Source organism: Mesoplodon densirostris, chromosome 19 (assembly GCF_025265405.1).
Source record: "Mesoplodon densirostris isolate mMesDen1 chromosome 19, mMesDen1 primary haplotype, whole genome shotgun sequence".
NCBI lineage: Eukaryota > Metazoa > Chordata > Mammalia > Artiodactyla > Ziphiidae > Mesoplodon > Mesoplodon densirostris.
Window position 1 is genome coordinate 53451020 of NC_082679.1, and position 20251 is coordinate 53471270.

Below are 20251 nucleotides of genomic sequence, written 5' to 3' on the forward strand. Positions count from 1 at the left end.
GCCACATACTGGGTATTTACATCTACCAGATACAGGTATGGAAATTGTATGCATATTACTTTATTTAGTTCTCATAAGGACCTCAGAAGTATTGTTCCTATTTTATAGGTGAGGAAACTGAAGTTCAGAATGATTAGGTAGCTGCCTAGGATCACACAACATGAAAGGGATGGAGCCCAGATGTAAACCCAGGTATGTCTGAACCCCAGGGAAGGGTCTTTCCACTTCACTCGGACTAGCCTGAACTTCCAAATCAACCCTGCCATAAAAGTCTTAAAAACTTAAAAGAAAAAGAAAAAAAACCTTTAGGAAGTAATTTTTCCTCAGAGAATGTTTTTTCAGAACGTGAACCAATCTTCTCATCAACCCTATGAGGCAATTATTCTTGTGGGTCTCACTTGACCAACACACAGAGGCTGACAGAGTCGGAAATACTTGGCCCACTGTTACACCACTAGGGAGTGGAGTCGGGCTGACGCCTCCTGTTAGAAATTCCTCACTATTTCCACTACTTTGTTTTGCTTTCCTAGTGTTTGCAGAATTTTAGGTGGCTGGGTCCTTAGAGAAAAAGATTAAATCCATGACTCTAAGTTTTACTTAAAAGGGTTTGCAGCAGAGACTTGACGGTGTTTACTAGGAGAGAAAAGGAAATCTTAGGGAATTTTCAATCAGATAAAAATCAAGGGGAGGCCTTAGCTCTGGGTCATTTGGAGGGTTACAAGGAAAAAACTGAGTAGATAGGACAGCAGCTCACAGTTTCCATTGCTCAATCTAATCCTCACACTAAAGAATAAAAGATGCAATAGAGACAGAACATAGATTAGTGGTTGGCGAGGGCTGGATGGGAGAAGAGGGGCTTGAGCAGTGACAAGTAAGGGGTGTGGGGTGCCTTTACAGGGTAAAGGAAATGTTCCAAAATTGCTTATGGTGATGATTGCAAAATGCTGTGAATATACTAAAAGCCACTGAATGGTACATCTTAAATGTGTAAATTGCATGGTCTAGGGACTACAATCTCAATAAAACAGTTTAAAAAAAAAACACCAGGAATTCCCTGGCGGTCCAGTGGTTGGGAATCCGCACTTTCACTGCCAAGGGCCCAGGTTCGATCCCTGGTCAGGGAACTAAGATCCCGCAAGCTGCGTGGCACGGCCAAACAAACAAAAATAAATAAATAAACAAAAAACCTCACCAATATAGGAGCAACTTGCTTAAGCATTGACGTGTTTCTGCAAAGATGAAGGAAATTTTAATTCTTGTAATATTACACCTTGTTTTAAAACTGAACATGTCTCTATCTTAAGGAATGCCTTGGTAAACCTTTTATGAAATGAAGCATTTTTAAAAGTAAAAACAAACAAAACAGAACTGAGGGTGTAAATGGCAAAGATAAAGACACCCAAATTTACATATTAACAATCACCCTGCCCTAGAATAGAAAAGAGATGTTATAAAAACACTTAGTAAATGCTTTAGGACCTCCTCAACTAAGCACTAATAAGAAAAACATCCAAGGGATCTAAAAAGCTGCTCTAGCCCTATAGTTTGGCAAAGAAAATGGGAAAGAAATTACAAAATAGGAGGTACACCTTGAAATGTCACTAAACCAAAACAGTAAAGTGAAAAGAACCTGCTCCAAGAGAAGAATCCAGATCTCCAACAAAAAGAATGGAAAATACCTGGACGAGATCCTTCCTTCCAACAAGCAAGGCAGAAGTGGCATTCTTCTGACATGTTTCTTGAATATCATTCACATTCAATCTGAAATTTAAGAAGAATTAAAAAGTTTCTTTCCAGTTGACTTCTAAATCAATTACTCCTGGTTTAACAAATAAACTAAAAACTGCTTCTTTGGTTGTCACTCAAAATGTTTTATTCGTATTGGCCTTAAGCTCCCTTTCTACGTAACATGGAGAAAAAGCTTACCTACAGCTGACGTTACACTGTGAGTTCAGGCCTGGGGAAGGTGAAATTGCTTACCTCTTTGAAGTCAGGAAAGGAGGCCAGGTTCAAAGAACAATGTGCCAGCTAGCTTTTCTGGGGAGTTCCCCAGGCTTAAGGGTTGAATAAAAATTGATTTAGATATGTATAATGCTGACCGTAGTTTCTAACAAGGAGTAATGTGCTGTACATAAACGACAAAATAAATATTTTTTATTATGTGTTCAAGTTCAGAAAGAAGGGGAACCACAGGTCAGCAGCTTCTGTGTGCCTGTCACCCACCTCCCAGCTCCCTTCAACCAAAGTGGCTCTGCTTTTAAACTGTTTTACATATTAAGGACAGGAGGCAGAATTCTGAGACTGTGCCCAAGATTGCTGGCCCCTGCTGTACATGCCTTGTATAAACTCCCCTTTTAAACAGGGTCAAGACCAGTCAATACTGATGACATATCACTCCCCTAACTGTCAAAAGGGAGATTCTCCTGGGTGGGCCTGACCTAATCAGATGAGACCTTAGAAAGACAGTGAAGCATCAGTGAGGCACTCCTGCTGGTCTTGGAGAAGATGAAATTCCCTGAGTTCTCCGGCTGCAAGGAACTGAATTCTGCTAACAACCTGAATGAGTTTGGAAGAGGACCCTGAGCATTGGTTAAGACCACCACCCAGCTGACTTCATAATTTCAGCCTGGGGAGACCAGAGCAAGGACCCAGGTAAGCCATGCCCAGACTCCTGACCCAGAGAAACTTGGAGATAATAAATGTGTGTTGTTTAAACACTAGGTCTGTGGTAATTTGCTATGCAGCAGAAGAAAGCTAATGCACTGGGCCTCTCCTAAAAAGGATTCCAGTATCTCAAAAACTAAAATAAACAGGGGAGTTCCCTGGTGGCCTAGTGATTAGGATTCCAGGCTTTCAACTGCCTGGGTTCAACCCCTCGTCAGGGAACTGAGATCCCGCAAGGCACAGCCAAAAAATAAAATAAGATAAAATAAACAACTTTGATATTCATGTCTAAGTGGGAAGCACGGCATAGTTGAAATTCTGAACTTACATGTATAGTTCTCCCAATGACTTGTGAACAGGAAGAAGGCAGGCAATATCCTGAATGATCACTTTCCCAGCAGCCTTGATTGGTCGATTCCCAGAGTCTGATCCCTCACGCTTACTTTTCCATCTCCTTGATTTCTGGGGGAAATGACAAGATATAACTAATGGGGACTTCGATGAATGGAAACCTACATTTGCAGAGCACACCATAGTTGGGGTCATTGGTAATTTGCAGAGACCTTGCATTACATCATGCCCACAATTATATGAATCAGCATCTGTAGAAAATAAAAGGATGACAAAGGGCATTGAGCTCATGGCCCAGAATCCTAAGAGGAAAATAAGCACCTACTGCAGTGCTATATACATTCTGCAGGTGCTCAAAAACACCTTGAAGCCAGAATTTTAAAAAGAAAGAACAGCAAGTAAATAAGTTAGTAAAGACCACAAAAATGTGGGAGAAGAGCAACTTTTAAGGTTGGGTTCAGCCCTAGGTTCAAAATTCTTGCTTGAAACTCATCAAAGTTTTTTTTTTTTCTTTCCTTTTCAGGCAATTTAAATTGGATTTGTTGAAATTTAATTCAGACACAGCAGTGTGGGATCTGCAAACTTTCATCTATGGGAGGCAGACACAGAAACTGAGCAGCTCAAGAAAAATTACCCTGTCTTCCCTAGCAGATTTGAATTATTTCTAAAAGTGATCATTCAGAATGTCAAAAATACCTGAGCAGAGGGACCTGGGTAATGGATGTGGAAGATCATAAGCAATTATCCTATTTCCCCAGAGCCTTCCCTACAAATGGCTACAGAGGAGCCTGTATGTGGGAAATGAGAGATGTCCTGGAAAATGAGAATTATGAGAGTGTAGCCCCATCTGGTATCTTCAAAATGACGACCAGCCAAGGGAGCAACATTCTATTTTATTTTATTGCCGGAAGTTAGAAAGGGGGTCACCAAAGTGATTCAACTCAGGAGGGAAGTGACATATTTATTAACAAAGGAGGCAAAAGGAGCCAGTGAAAGGGCCCTGGAATGTGGAGTCAGAAAACCAAGTCTTACTGGTCTTATTAACACATGCCCTGGCTCAATGCGACCCCAGGCACGTTCCTTTTTTGCGGTGAATTCAGGCTTGTGTCACTCTCTCTTTGCTCACTGGTAACTCTGGGCTCATGATAAGCTCTGTGGTTCCAATCTCACAAGGTTAATCAGGGGACAATGAAAAGGTGAGACTGCAAAGTGTCAACTGAAAAAGTGCAATTTAAAAATCTGTAATTATTATAAATGTCCATAAACTCTCGGGCATGTAGAGTATATTATTATTTAGATGGTTCATAGATAGATAAATTTGTTTTCCACCAGTGATTTTGATACAATCACTCTTCCATAAATCAGTCATGGTCTCTATCCAGGCATTTCTGACCGTTCACGTCCCATCTAACCCCCAAAGTTGTCCAACGCACATAACTTCCTATAGGATTAGTAAGCAGCATGGAACCTGCTAAACCCAGGACACTCGGACTCAGTGCATGGCAGGTAAATGTAGATGTTCAGCTAAAGTATTTGAATTGTTCATCACTGTTTGTAAATACATATGCTATCAATTTGGAACCTTAACCTATTTGGTCTTAGAAGCAGTTCAGTTACTATGTATCCATACACAAGTCATTATTCTGCAACGCAAGAAAGAGGAAACTGCATCTATTCTTGGGGGCTAGTAGCCCTTCAATTCTCTGCTGGCCTTGGTTATTTTCTAAAGAAGAACTGTGATGTGGGTGCAAGTAAGGGGCGAGTGTGCTAACGAGAAAAACGGCCTGTCCGGATGGGTTGGGAGCCAGGCATTGTTTACCAACATTAGACTGCGCTGTCGCACGTACCCCGAGCACTAGGACCGGTTTTACAGAGAGTAACTCAGCATACACTGACTCTGCAGTGATGGGACGGCACAACATGGTTAACTGGAACACGGAGGGCATAAGTCCCTAAACGCACTTCACTGTGACTTTCATCCCGACTTCTGGGAGTTTAAGAATCCCGGGAAATGACACACCCACAAGGCCCCACATAATCCGTCATCTCCAATGAGATTTAGGGTACTGGATTTTTTTTTTAAAGCAGAAAGAAAAGATCTACATTCAAAAGATTCCATCTGGAATCAAATAGGATCCATCTAATTGGGTCTTCCAGGTTGGTTGAAAGGCTTCTAAAACAGTTCCAGGCACTGATTCTGGCTCCTTATTACAAAGAGAAAATAAGCCCTTCAACAATTGAGCAATTCACGACAGATCCGTTTAACTGAACAGTGGAAACCAATGGACGCCTCGTGAGGGATGGGGTCTACAGCTTTCAGACCACACTGGAAACATCCACAATCGCCTGACTTTTTCAGCAAAACCAATGAAAGCATAATATTAAGGCCCATGTGCCCAAAGTGGTTCATTTGCAAATAGACTAGCTCATGTCAGAATGTTTTTCCTAGCAGACTTGAAATATTTCTAAAAAGGATCATTTTCAGAATGTCAAAAATACTTGAGCAGAGGGACCTGGGTAATGGATGTGGAAGAAGATCATGAGCAACTATCATATTTCCCCAGAGCCTTCTCTACAATGGCCAGAGAGGAGCCTGTATTTGGGAAATGAGAGACGCCCTGGACTTCACCAATGAGGATGTGAGCTTACTCAAGGCCACATTCCTAAGAGCTGAGCTTTGAACACAGGTTCTCAGGCTGCTAAGCCCATACGTTAACCTGCTTTTAAGAGTATGATTTTAGATTAAAAAGGGGGGGAAATTAAGTCCTGACTAAGCTACCTGTTAATATGTAAATAGTTTGATCCATATAAAAACAGATCCATTTCTGCATATACGGAGATCATCTGATTCCAGTGAGGGCTGTCCAACACACCACTGTCCACAATTACTCACTTCTAAAGTCACTTCTCTGCCAAGCGCTGCTGAGCCAGAGCAACACGCTGATGACAGGCAGAGGCAAGCAGCTCCTGCGGCTACAGGGCTTAACACGCCAGGCTCAGACCAACTGCTGTGTTTCAGGCTGGGCTCATGAGCCTGAACCTCACGCCATTTAATTTCCTTTTTGGATTTGTTAGGATTCGACACATTCAGAGAAAAGAAAACTCGGGGTCCAAAGAGACGTCTCAGGGCTCTTCTCCCATTTGCAGTCTTGGGTGATGGAGATTGGCAGAAACGGGCCCCTGTGAGTCATCAATAAGTCCTTGATGAAAATGTAAAGATAGTGGTCTGAGCAGCTTTCTGCAACTACCTTTCACAGAATTACGGAAATCACTGTCTGTATTTCCTGGGACTTCCTTGTCAGCTTCTTGAGACACCAGGCTTCCAGGTGCTTCTCTGTTTGACCTGTACTGATGTACAGGTGGTGCTTTATGGACCTCGATAAGCTGCCTTTGAGCCTACAATAGAAGGAGATTCCCTAACACAGGATCACCCTAATGATAGCTGCCACCAAGAATCAAAGTGTGAAAGCAATTAAGGGACAGCTGTTTTTGTTCATTTAATCCAGCAAGGAATAACTATAAAAACATTATAAAAAATCTTTAAGGGGGGGTCACAAAATATTTTTTTTCAAACTTGGAGGTTGATGGTTTTAAAATATGAACTATCTCCCCTTCAGGCTATGGAAGTCACTCAGTAAACCTGTCTCATGGCAAATTATTCTGGGGATTCAAATCCAACAAGGCTGCCTAAACAAGGATGTGGTAGATCTCAAATCAGGTGTCAGGGCCTAGGACCCAGGTGCTCCCTAAGAAGCATGGAGTGTTTCCTCTAGTGTTTTGAAAACAAAAATGGTTCATACCTCATCCACACCTTCCCAAGATTTCTTTGCCTTAGTATCTTGCTGGAGATTTTAGAATAACCTCTCTAGTCTGAGCACCTGTCAGGTGACGACAACAATGATACACTGGGAGGAGGTGTGTGGCTGACCTTTCCAGGTGAGAAAAGGGCACAGGGGCCCCACAGCCCCCTAAAACCTCCTGCATTGCTCCAGTCCCACTCTGACGGGCTTAAATGTGGATACGTTTCTGTGCAGTAAAATCGGTACCTCTGGGAGGTGAAGGACTCTGCACTTCTCTTAGGTCATCTCAATGCCCCATCGATAGAAAACACCCCTTCCCCACAGATTCCATGAGCAGGGATCGAGGGAGGAGAGACAAAGCAAGACAGACAAGTTATCACACGATGAGACTGGGATGCTCCTCTGAACAGACCAAGAAGGTGTTCATGGAATTACGGGAAACAGGACAGGGAGGATCGGGGTGGGGAGGGAGGGGCGGTGGGAGGGGGGAGGCACTGGTGCAGAGAGCACTGAATGACAACCAATAGCCAGCTTGCGACTGAACCACCAGTGTTACTGCTACAATCGGAGGCAACATCGATGGCAGTAAATGGGTTAAATGTAAAAACAGCCCAAGAATAAGCCACCAACTGCTTCGCAGCAACCCCGTCGACAATGCATAATCATCAGCAGAGTGGGCAGTGAGTCAAAATGAGTTCCTCTTTAAATAGCAGCAGGAGCAGGGACTTCTGGAAAAATCAGTGGAAACGCAGCAGCTGGGTTGGTAGGACAGGCTTTCTGAGGAAAGATGGTCACGGAGGCAGCTCCACCCCCAGGTTGTTGGGCGGCAGTGGAACTTGCTAGTCAAGGTTCCTGATTTCAACCGGTTTTTATATAAAAAGGCTATAGGACTATGCTCCTAAAATTTTTTTTGTTTTTACACCAAATGAAACTTACACAAAAGCCTCAAAGCTGCCTTGCACAGCCTGAGGTCACCATGGCACGACTGAAACACAAAGGGGGTGGGAGAGGAAGACAGAAGAGGAGAGAGTAAGCAAGAGAAAAGGAAGAGAAGATGTCCATTGCAGAGGTTTTACTGTCAATGCAAAATACTGATGGCAAGGAAAAAAACTGGTTCCAGGAAGTTCCCAAAGGATTAAAATCTAGCTTTGGTGTCATGCCAGTGAAGCAGGTGGGCACTCCCCTCTTTGAACTCGAGCAAGACGATAAAAACGGAGACAAAATCGTAGAAGCCTCTTATATCTTCCTCTGATGCCCCGCCATGCCAAAGGTAGGCTTTTGAAAGCTCTATGAAATTATACAAATACTCCAAGTGAAATCGGGTGAACTAAAGGCTTATCACTGGGGTTCTTTCCAAGAAATCCAGCATTCAGCTTCATTTTCAAAGAAGGCCATTCACAATTCTTAATGATACCAGTGTTCACCCATCTGAAACTGATAGAACCAGGAGGCAGTCCTTGGTGCCTGACTCCCAAGAGTGAGAAATTGATTATGCTGGTCCTGAAAACCAGCCAGCCTGTCATTTCAGGTTCCTCAAAGCCAGGCAGGTGGCATTTTATTCTTGGGCCTTTGGGCAGAGACAGGATTAGTTAAGGAGAGCATTTGCACAGCGCACAGTACCGGGAAGTCGTTAACTGCTTGTATGGACCAACGTCGCCGGGCAGAGCGAGGAGACATCTGTGCGTGAAAACGTTACACCCACGAGGAGGGAAGAAAAACACCAAGAAAATTAAAAGGGAAAAAATAGAGAATAAAATGAAAGCTTCCCACACATCTGATGGATTCAAAGGTACCATAATATACTGCAAAATTGGGATGGGAATGACTGAAAAATCTGAAACTCAGCACAGCAGTGTTTAGATTCCCTCACCCCCCTCCCAACCCATCACACTCAGTACACAGCTTCAACGTTGTTGTCCTTTAGTCTGAAACACATTTCAAGGTATCAGGAGGCTGACATCCACACAGCTCTGACAGAGGAACTACGATGGAGATTTGTGGTTCTCTTACAAGAATAAGAGTGTAAGAAACAGGTGGAGGGACTTCCCTGGCGGTCCAGAGGTTAAGACTCCACGTTTCCAACGCAGGGGATGCGGGTTCCATCCCTGGTCGGGAACTAGGATCCCACATGCTGCGCTAAGACCCACACAGGCCAGCGCGGCCAAAAAAAAAGGAAACAGGTGGAGAACTCTGCTTCCCCTTCAAAAGCATGTGTATATGCGAGAAGCTTCTCATTCCTAACAAGGAAGAAGTTCCTCAAGAGATTCAACACCGAATTGTTTTTGGTGTGTGGCTGAGGGGGCGCCAGGGAAACTGAAGTCTTGACCTTGGGACTGCAGGACCATCCTCAGAGTGGTGCCACGAGGAAGTGAGAGCCTGAGAGAACTGAAGGGTGATGCTCCCCAGGGCTCTCACTAACCACGGGCGCATACAGCACTGTTCCGGGAAGTCAGAAATTATTAACTTCAAGACCTCCTCAGTTATTTACATTAAAGCTATTTTAGGGCTTCCCTGGTGGCGCAGTGGTTGAGAGTCCGCCTGCCGATGCAGGGGACACGGGTTCGTGCCCTGGTCCGGGAAGATCCCACGTGCCGCGGAGCGGCTGGGCCCGTGAGCCATGGCCGCTGGGCCTGCGCATCCGGAGCCTGTGCTCCGCAACGGGAGAGGCCATGGCAGTGAGAGGCCCACATACCGCAAAAAAAAAAAAAAAAAAAAAGCTATTATAGTGATGTCAACTGAAGTGAATGTGGAAGGCTGCAACATTTTTTAAATGTTTACAGGGCAATGCCTGATGTTTATCTAAAGTCCTGGGCCTTCTGATTTACCCGAAGAATAAACAATATTTCATCAGCTATTAATAGATGGTCCAGTTACCAAATGAATGTTAGCATCTCTCTGTGCCTTCTAACTTCTTATGAAATTTAATGGTTTTATTTATTTTTACATCTCTCACATTAAAAAAATTTTTAAGAGCAAACATTGGAATTCCATCTGGAGAACCTTCGGGTGATATAACAAGATGACCTAAGTAGGGCAGGTTAAAAACACAAAAACAAGAGAAATAAGTATTAGTCCCCAATGGCTCTAGGAAGATATTTCTGCAATCTCCAAAATACTCTATAATTATTTCATTGTTATACTTTAATGCAGTTATATTCTTTTCCTTTCTTCTTACTCATTTAAAGCTCTCAGGGGTAGAGATCTAAAGAAGAATAAAAGTATGCAGGAGATAAAATTTGGGCTGAAAATGAAGACTTAAGCACAGAGAAATTTAGTACACTGGAATCATTTCCAGGACAAAAGTAATAAAAGTGATATTATTTGACATTTGAAACTAGACACCCAAGAATCAGAAAATACTTCTCGAGGGATAAAACTGTTATTGTCCTCTGTGAGGAAGATAAGATGGCCATATTTCATTCCTGTAATTCCTTCCCCATGTCGTATGTAAATGGGATGGACATGAACAAGCTTCAAGGAGAGTTTACAAGTTTATTTTAGATTCATCACAAAATAACTGACTGACCAGTTATTAATAACTGATTTTAACTTCTTACTAGGCTGAAGCATGTGAAACTTTTTCTTAAGGTCAAAAATGCTCAAATATCAGCAGTTTCATATGATTTAACCTAATAATTACTATGTGTCATACATTAAAATGTGCCTCCCTCCCCCAGGGCTTCTAGGGTTCTTGGAATAGTCTATTTCTTAGAACAGTCTATTTCCTGTGATTGCTAATTGACTGAATTATATACCTAGGATTTGTGAACTTTTCTGTACATATGCTATACATCAATACAAAAGTTTCATATGAAATTATAATAAAACTACCTCCCCCCATTTTATTCACTCACTGTCTGAAATACAATTCAGAGACCACTTACTATGTCATTCTAGGGGACTACAATGGCCTGTTTTCTGGGAAGAAGCAGCACACTGGGAATCACCCCAAAGTGAAATATCACAATCCTTCCTCCACACCCCAGCATATCCTGTCTGATAAGAGCTAATTATCTATGTGCCTTTGTTCCCTCTTCATGATTACAGTGTGTTTGTCGTAAAAGAGAGTCCAGATCATCAAAATTATAAATGTAGTAGGGCTTCCCTGGTGGTGCAGTGGTTGAGAGTCCGCCTGCCGATGCAGGGGACATGGGTTCGTGCCTCGGTCCAGGAAGATCCCACATGCCGCGGAGCGGCTAAGCCTGTGGGCCATGGCCGCTGAGCCTGCGCGTCCAGAGCCTGTGCCCCACAACGGGAGAGGCCACAACAGTGAGAGGCCCGTGTACCGCAAAAAAAAAAAAAAAAAAAGTAGGCCTTACAAATGCTTCTGCATTAGGAGAGGCTCCTTCTTGAAACTGGAGTTATTTTGATGAAACACGACCTGTACACACTATCACAGGGTCAAAAGTGCAAGTCCCAGCTATGCTGCCCAATCTGAACCCAAGCACGAGAAGCACGGGGCATGATGCAAAGGGGAATTCAGGACTGCCTCTTTGACTAAAAGGTCTCCTCAACCTGGCCCTGGTGCTAAAGAAAATTCCCACATTTATTCAACCTTGAGTTTGTTTAGCTACTATATCAATAATAAAATGCCTTAGTTCCAACCAGTTTATCAAAGCTTCTCACCAGTTACCCGCTAGCTTGCAGAAAAAGAAAAAAATTTTTTTTTGAATGTAAAGGACTTGGGAAGATAAAAGTGTTCTAAGAAGTTCTGTGACAGGTGCAGGACAGGGCTGGGTGGGGGGGAGGCAGCGGTGGGGTGGAGAACTCCGTCAGAGATGCAAAGAAAGGGACTATGGAGCTGGCCAGAAAGGCAACAAAAAAATCATTTTCCCTATTTGACTGAAGGTTTTGCCCAAGACTGGTCATGTCTCAAGCATCAGTTCCTGCCACTCATTTGTCACATACGACCCTAAGACTTGACAAAGTCAGCGACAGCCAACATCATGCAAACCAGGAAGGTTAGACACTACACTGCAATCAAAGTGAAGACACCTCTAACACTTGCTGGAAATTGGGGTTTTATTTTAAATAACTCAATTTTTAACAAAAAAACAAATTTTAATTATAGTCAATCCATCATTTCTCAATTAGTGGGAGAGAGCAACAAAGAATTCCTAAGGACTGAGTTTGTGAGTAGCTCAGTGGTAACCAGTTAATACATCATGTCAGTTAAAAGACAGTTTAAGCCACACTCAACCTGATAACACAGAAAGTTCTCAGAATCATTCCCACGCTCTGCCATATTCTCTACACTGTCATCACCAAAGGCTTCTGACAGCATAATAGCTACTTTAGGGACGATGAGTTCCTTAAGAACCCAGGAACAGAAGGACAGTTTCAGGCGATTTTTGTATAAACCGGTCCATTCAAATGGGTGCTTCGGTGCAGACTTAGTAGAAGTATAAAACCTCTTAGAGGTCAACTTGAAAACTTCCCACAACTATGAAGTTCCAAATATATCAGGATCCCAAGCCTTCTGAAGCATCCCTTAATTTGCTGACAAACATCAGAATACCCAGGAAGACCTGAAGCTACGTGATTCTATCTGAGAGGATGGGAATCGACTTCATGTATGGGGATCACAGGACAGGGTTAAAGGGGAGGGAAGAGTACAGATTATAACAACCAACCACCCCTCCCCCTCCTATACAATTTACAGTAGTTAAAAACCAACCGAAAGGAACAAAGCAATGGTCTTTCTCTAACACACTAAGTATGAAAGGGAAAGACCACAGGGGGATCACTAATTTAGCTGTTGTGCATGGCAGGCAGGGAGGCCAAGGACAAGAATCTGGGGAAGGGATAAGAATCAAAGGCCGTGGATCGGCTGCTTACCCGCTCCTTGTAGTAGAAGGAGCTGATGGAGACCTGCTCCTTCTCACTGCGTGTGGGGCTACCGCTGTACAAACGGAGGTTCCCAGGGGCCTCTGTGCGGATCTTCATGGGCGCAATCAAGCCAGTATGATAGGCAGACAAAGCTGACAGAGATCTGTGGTTGAAAAGGCACAATTAACTGTACTGGCTTGGATCTTTCCATAGTTCTAAGTGATGCCATTCTTAGCGCTTGATGAAATCAGGAGAAAAAGATGGATAAAATGGGGAAAAAATGGAAACTCCAAAAAGGAATCAAAGAGCACTTTTAGAACTGAAAAATGCTTTATCTGCAGAAGCGGAGAATGTTTCTATGACTATATACATAGAAAATTCAAGGAGTCTATAAATTACTTAAACTAATAAGTGAATTTAGATACAAGGTCAATCTACAATAATCTACTATATTTCTATATATTAAAAACAAACATTTGGAAAATAATAAAATTGCATTTACGATAGCATCAAAACACATGCAATACCGGACTTCCCTGGTGGCGCAGTGGTTGAGAGTCCGCCTGCCGATGAAGGGGACATGGGTTCGTGCCCCAGTCCGGGAAGATCCCACATGCCGCGGAGCGGCTGGGCCCATGAGCCATGGCCGCTGAGCCTGCGCGTCCGGAGCCTGTGCTCCGCAACGGGAGAGGCCACAACAGTGAGAGGCCCGCGTACCGCAAAAAGCAAACAAACACATGCAATACCTAGGAACACATTTAAAGAAAAAATGTGCATGGAAAATATAAAATACTGCTGAGAGAAATTAAAGACTCAAAACAATAGAGAAATACACCGTGTTAATAGACTAGAAGATTCCAGATTGTTAAGGTGCCTATTTTCTCCAAGTTGATCTATAGAATCAACACAACTCCAATCAAAATATGAGCAGGCTTTTTTCTGTAGGAACCAGTAAGCTGATTTCTATTTTTACAGAAATGCAAAAGATCTAGAGTAGCCAACATAATCCTGAATGAGAACAATAAAGTTAGAGGACTTAACATTACCAGATTTGAAGACTTACTATATAAACCTACATTAACAGTGTAGTTTGGCATAAGGAGAGACCAATAAACCAAAGAAAAAAATAGAGTCCAGAAATAGATCCAAAACATACAGTCAATTGATTTTCAACAAAGGTATCAATGCAAATTCAACAAGAGCAAAATCTTTTCCATAAATGGTGCTATATATATAACAACTATATATCTCTACTGAAAAAAAAAATTTGACCCCTACCTCACATCATACACAAAAATTACTTTGAGATTAATTACAGACCTTAGATAAGGAATTTACATCTATAAATTTTTAAGAGAAACACAGTTTATATGACCTTGGGACAGGCAGAGATTTTTTTTAGACAGGACCCAGAAGCACTAACCCTAACACTTAAAAAGTGATAAACTGAACTGCATCAAAATTAAAAACTGCTGAAAATTGAAAATCATTAAAGAGGGACAAAGATAAGCCATAGATTAGGAGAAAATCAATACATACACCCAGCAAAGGATTTGCAATAAGTATTGATAAAGAACTACCACAAACAGATAATAAGAAACACAGTCTAAAAACAACTGGACAAAATACTAGAACAGGCAAATCACAAAAGAAGATATCCAAGTGGTCAATTAGCACACAAAAGCTGTTCACCATCATTAGTCATCACCATGGAAGCACAAATTAAAGCACAATGAGATAATACTACACACCCACCACAATGGCTAAAGCTGAAAAGACTAAAAACACCAAGTTTTGGAGAGGATGTGGAGCAGCAAGAACTCTGAAACGTTGCTGGAAGAGTATAACATGGCATAACCACGGGGACAGACTTTTTGGCAATTCTAATAAAATTAAACACGCACGTATCCTATGACCCACGGATTCTACTCCTTGGGTAGAAAAATTAATACACATGTCCATAAAAAGACTTGTATGAAATTAAAAAACAAAAAAAGACTTGTATGTATAGGTCTACATATAATAAAATAAAAACTGGAAATAATCCAAATGTCCATCAAAGGAGTATGAATAAGCAAATTATATTATTTTCATACCATGGAACTACTGATACATGCAACCACATGGATCAATTTCAAAAATGTTAAGTTGAGCACAGTAAGCCAGACATAAAATAGTACATGCTGGATGATTCTATTTAGATGAAGTTCAAGCACAGGCAAACTAAACTTCAATGATGGAAGCAGAAGAATCATTTCTTCTGGGTAAAGGGACCAGGGAACTTTTGGGAGTGAGGACAAGGCTCTGTATCCTGATCTGGGTGCTGATCATCATGGTACAGACTTCACATTTGGGTACCCTAAATTATACCTGAATACAATACTGTTAGTATGAAAAATGTTCTAATAGGAACATTTTCCCACTGACCCAAAGTCCAGATACAGATATCTGTTGTTTCCTTTTAAGAGTAGGTGATTGGGGGCTTCCCTGGTGGCGCAGTGGCTAAGAATCTGCCTGCCAATGCAGGGGACACAGGTTCGAGCCCTGCTCTGGGAAGATCCCACATGCCGTGGAGCAACTAAGCCCGTGCGCCACAACTACTGAGCCTGCGCTCTAGAGCCCACAAGCCACAACTACTGAGCCCATGTGCCACAACTACTGAGCCCGTGTGCCAAAACTACTGAAGCTTGCGCACCTAGAGCCCGTGCTCCACAACAAGAGAAGCCACCACAGTGAGAAGCCCATGCACCACAATGAAGAGTAGCCCCCGCTCGCCGCAACTAGAAGCCTGCATGCAGCAACAAAGACCCAACTCAGCCAAAAACATAAAATAAATTTAAAAAAAAAAAGAGTAGGTGATTGTTTTCTAGTCCAACCTTTCAAATAAGGAATCTAGTGTAATGTAGGGTGTTCTCTGGCATTTAACTCCCACTTCTTGTAGGGCCAAGTTCTCATCTGCCTGGGTTACTGCAGAAACTGGCAAACTCCCAGGACAGCCGTAGCACCTGCTCATGAACTTGGTGCAATGTCCTTTCTTTTTTGTTAGCTTAGCTATTCATTATTAAGTATGCTAATTATATCATATACAGTATAACCAGGTGTTTGTAGCAGGAGGGTTTCCAAGTTATCCTGGTCATCACACTGCAGAACCAGAAGTCTACAGCATAATATTTAAGTTTAAAAAACCACTAATATGGGGAAGGTTGTAAAGGTGTGGGGACAGGGGTATATGTACTCTGCACTCAGTTTTGCTATGAACCTAAAATTGCTCTAAAAGATAAAGTGTATTAATTAAGAAAAAAATTTATAATATGATCCAGTCATTCAGTTCCTAGGTATATATCCAAGAAAAATGAAAAAATATATATCCACACAAAATTTGCACAGAATGTTCATAGCAGCATTATTCATAATGGCCAAAAAGTGGAAACAGTCCCAATGTCCAATGACCGATGTATGAATAAATAAAACATGGTATATACATGTGATGGAATATTATTTGTTAATAAGAAGAAATGAAGTACTGATACATGCTACAACATGTATGATCCTTGAAAATATACTAAGTGAAAGATGTCAGTTACAAAAGAACACACATATAATTCCATTTATAAGAACTGTCCAGAATAGGCAAATTTATAGACAGAAAGTAGATCAGTGTTTGCCCAGGGCTGGAGCAATGGGGGACTTAGGGACTGGGGTGACCCTTAAGGGATTCAAAGTTTCTTTTTGGGATAATGAAAAGGTTCTAAAATTGACTCTAGGGATGGCTGCACATATACTACATGTGTGTGGTAATGTTAGAAGTGGCCTATTAGTGTTACAGGACTATAGATTATCTCTTGCTATTTTTCTAGTTTTATTTAATATTCAGATAATACTTTAGCAATAGGGGAAAAGCACATTAAAAAAGAATTTGCCCTGTTTTGACAACAGTTTTTATCAAGCAACTCCTTCTAACTTTACAGTAGAAATCTCAGCTTGGGTGAAATTCAATGAACCATGATCTTTTGGGAATAAATCTTTTTTTTTTTTTTTTTTTTTTTGCGGTATGCAGGCCTCTCAATGTTGTGGCCTCTCCTGTTGTGGGGCACAGGTTCTGGACGCGCAGGCTCAGCGGTCATGGCCCACGGGCCCAGCCGCTCTGCGGCATGTGGGATCTTCCCGGACCGGGGCATGAACCCGTGTCCCCTGCATCGGCAGGCGGGCTCTCAACCACTGCGCCACCAGGGAAGCCCAGGAGTAAATCTTATAATGAGTGTTTACTGATAACTAACACAAATTGTCCAAAGACAAATTCCCAGATGTCTGCCTATTTCTGGCCCATGAATGTAGCTTACACCTGCATCTCCCAGACTCACCTCGGAGTAGGCTCAGTCGGAGACACTGCTCGGTGCATCGTCATGGGCCTTGTGAAATACACCAGGTACCCTGTCAAAGGAGACATCACACGTGCACATCAAGGTCAATGAGCTGGTCATGGGAAATCCTAAGAAAGCACTGGTCAATCTTTTGTCTACCTCAATATACCTGAAGGATAAGACATAGTATCCTAAGCTACATAGGCTCACAACGGCAGCCGTATTTAATAAAAACAAAGATGAGAATCTCCAGGATTCAAGAGAGATGGGATATATGTGGTTTGGAAAAAGTCTTCACAGGTACTTTATATTTCCTATGTGTATTTTCAATAGGTTGAGTCAAGACTCAAATTCACACTCATCAGAATGAAACAAGTTAAGTCTGTACATCTGGTGAACATTCTTAGGGTATGTCCCCAGATGCCAATTCGGCATCAGATAACACTATGACAGAAATCTTTTGAGTTCTCAGGAAATAAAAACAAAGAAACATTTTCTGATGGAAATTTTTATACAGACATTCTTAGCTTCTCTCTCTCTCAATCTAGAATCAGAGAATCAAAAGAGACCAACCTGCCCCGCAGAATCTGGCCCCCGAGGTCCTGGGAAAGGGAATATTGGCATCCTGGTAGGACCCATAGGCGGTGGTCACCCGGGCAAATGTCGGTAGGGGTGGCGTGACAGAGTTCGGGAGCGCAAAGGGATTGCTGGAAGCGCTGTCTTCTTGGTTCTGAAATTTTAAAATCAAGAGACTAAAACCCACAATCTGTCTTCAAGCCAAATTACAAAACAGGACACATTATTCCAAGATCAGGGAGCCCAGGATTTTAGGGAGGAGGAAAGGAAACGAAACCCCAAAGCATAGGTTGGTAACAAGTATCCTACCACAAAAGACTCAAGGCAGGAGACGAGCTGGCGCAGGCAGGGCTCCAAACAGCTCTGGTTGCGTTTCACTTTTTGCAGGGAAGTGTCTTTCAGGATCTGGAAAAGGCACAAAACGCAGTCAAGAAGAGCAACATTCTTTCTCCTGATTCTTTTTTATTGTGTGAAGCATCGGAAGCAGCGACGATGCTGGGGCACCGGAGCGTGGCTGTGTCTGAGGCTGCCAACACAACACACCACCTTCCCCCTCCCCGAGAGGCTCAGAGAGAAGATTCATTTGTGAATCCTCTTCCAGAAGCCCTTTCCTTTGCCGTGGCAGGCACATGCACTGGCTCTGAGAGAGCACGATTAGAACCACCATTCTTCCTTTATAGTGAATTCTACTCCTTTGCTCTCCCCTGACCCCACCCTCCTCCATGAGAAATCTCAGCATCACTTAGAGTGATATCCTCCAGTCTGGACTGAAAACTGTTCCATGTGATACATACATGCCAGGGGGAACAGATTTCACTTTAGTGAAAATTAAAATGTACCTTTTCTTGGGGGGGTCCTTTAAAAATATAAAGCCTAATATACCTGGACAAAACTGTAATTCAAAAAGATACATGCACCCCTATGTTCATAGCAGCACTATTCACAATAGCCAAAACATGGAAACAACCTAAATGTCCACTGACAAATAAATTGATAAAGAAGATGTGGGACATACATACAATGGAACACTACTCAGCCATAAAAAAAGAACAAAATAATGCCATTTGCAGCAACATGGATGCAACTAGAAATTATCATACTAATTGAAGTAAGTCAGAAAGAGAAAGACAAATACCATATGATATCACTTATATGTGGAATCTAAAATATGGCACAAATGAACCTATCTACAAAACAGAAACAGACTCACAGACATAGAGAACAGACTTGGGGTTGCCAAGGGTGAGGGGGAAGGGAGACAGATGGCCTGGGAACTTGGGGTTGGTACATGTAAACTATTTCATTTAGAATGGATAAACAACAAGGTCCTACTGTATAGCACAGGGAACTATATCCAATCTCCTGGAATAAACCATAATGGAAAAGAATATTAAAAAAAGAATGTATATATGCGTATAACTGAGTCACTTTGCTATACAGCAGAGATTGGGGCACAACACTGTAAATCAACTATACTTTAATAACATATATATTTTATATACATATATATATGGAGCTTAACATTTTAAAGCACATGCTATCGATATAAACTGACATATACATACTGAAGATAGGCATGTAACTTGGACCTGGGCTGTCTAACATGGAAGTCATTACCGGGCTATAAAGCACATGAAGTGTGGCTAGTTTGGATTGCGATGTGCTGTAAGCATAAAATTCACACCAAAAGTTGAAGACTTAGTACCAAAAAGAAAAAAAAAAAAAGAAGGTAAGCTATTGCAATCATTTTTATACTGCTTACATGTTGATATGATAATACTTTGGATATACTGGATTAAATTAAAATATTATTGAAATTAATTTACCTGCTTTTTTTTATTAGTATGGCTACTAGAAAATTGAAAATTACATGTAGTCTGCATCACATTTCTATTGGACAGCACTGAATTAGACCTTTAAAACACTTGCTTATCCTATCATTTTTATACCAATCGAAAAATCTATCTTTTTTGTATGTCCAAACAGGCAACGAAATGTTCAGACTCCAAGGACAAAATGTCAAGTACCACAAAATCTGAGTAATTAGCATTTCACAGACCCTTACAAAGCTTGAACAATTTCTTGGTTACCTATCATACCCCAAGAAGATAGAACAATCAAGTGTATATAACACAAACCAGGCAAAAAATGAATAGCATTCAGGTCAACTTGGTGCTGTCAGGATATTTCTGCTATTTCACATGTGATGCTGCTCAGACTGAAAAAGACATATCTCAGCTCATGGGGCTTTTTTATGAGGATTCCACCTGATGAGCTCTGCATGAACTGACAAATCAAGTTTCTGAACCTGTAAGGGTAAAGACGAGATGCCAGGCTGTACCCCTCCATTCAGGCACCGCTGTCCTATCACACACCTCACCTGTCCAGCCAGCCAGCCTCACTCTAAGTAACAACATCTCCTTTTATGGAACAGATTTTTTTTAATGACCTTACATACTTTTTTTCTGATTAGAAAGTATCTTTTAGCTTCAGAATACATTTTGCCTATAGTTTCCAAATAAATGAGATTGGATTGTATTAACCTGGGATTAATGCATAGCTTTAATGAGATCTGTGAGCAGATTATATGCAATTACATAATTGCCTATGGTTTATATGCAATATTTCTGAAGTTATACACAATATCTGTGCAAATTTTTCTGTGGAAGG

General features: G+C 41.8%; 1 protein-coding gene across 4 annotated transcripts in view; it reads right to left on the minus strand.

Annotated features, from left to right (window-relative positions):
* WDR59 (WD repeat domain 59) overlaps positions 1 to 20251 on the minus strand; it is a 107935-nt gene that overhangs the window by 37172 nt on the left and 50512 nt on the right. For all 4 annotated transcript variants that reach the window (XM_060084564.1, XM_060084563.1, XM_060084562.1 and 1 more), the window contains exons 15-20: positions 17891 to 17986; positions 17579 to 17735; positions 17006 to 17075; positions 12654 to 12807; positions 2993 to 3126; positions 1680 to 1761 (exon numbers count right to left, since the gene is read on the minus strand). In XM_060084564.1, coding sequence (XP_059940547.1) covers positions 1680 to 1761; positions 2993 to 3126; positions 12654 to 12807; positions 17006 to 17075; positions 17579 to 17735; positions 17891 to 17986 — 693 coding nt within the window. The remainder of the gene's footprint in view (positions 1 to 1679; positions 1762 to 2992; positions 3127 to 12653; positions 12808 to 17005; positions 17076 to 17578; positions 17736 to 17890; positions 17987 to 20251) is intronic.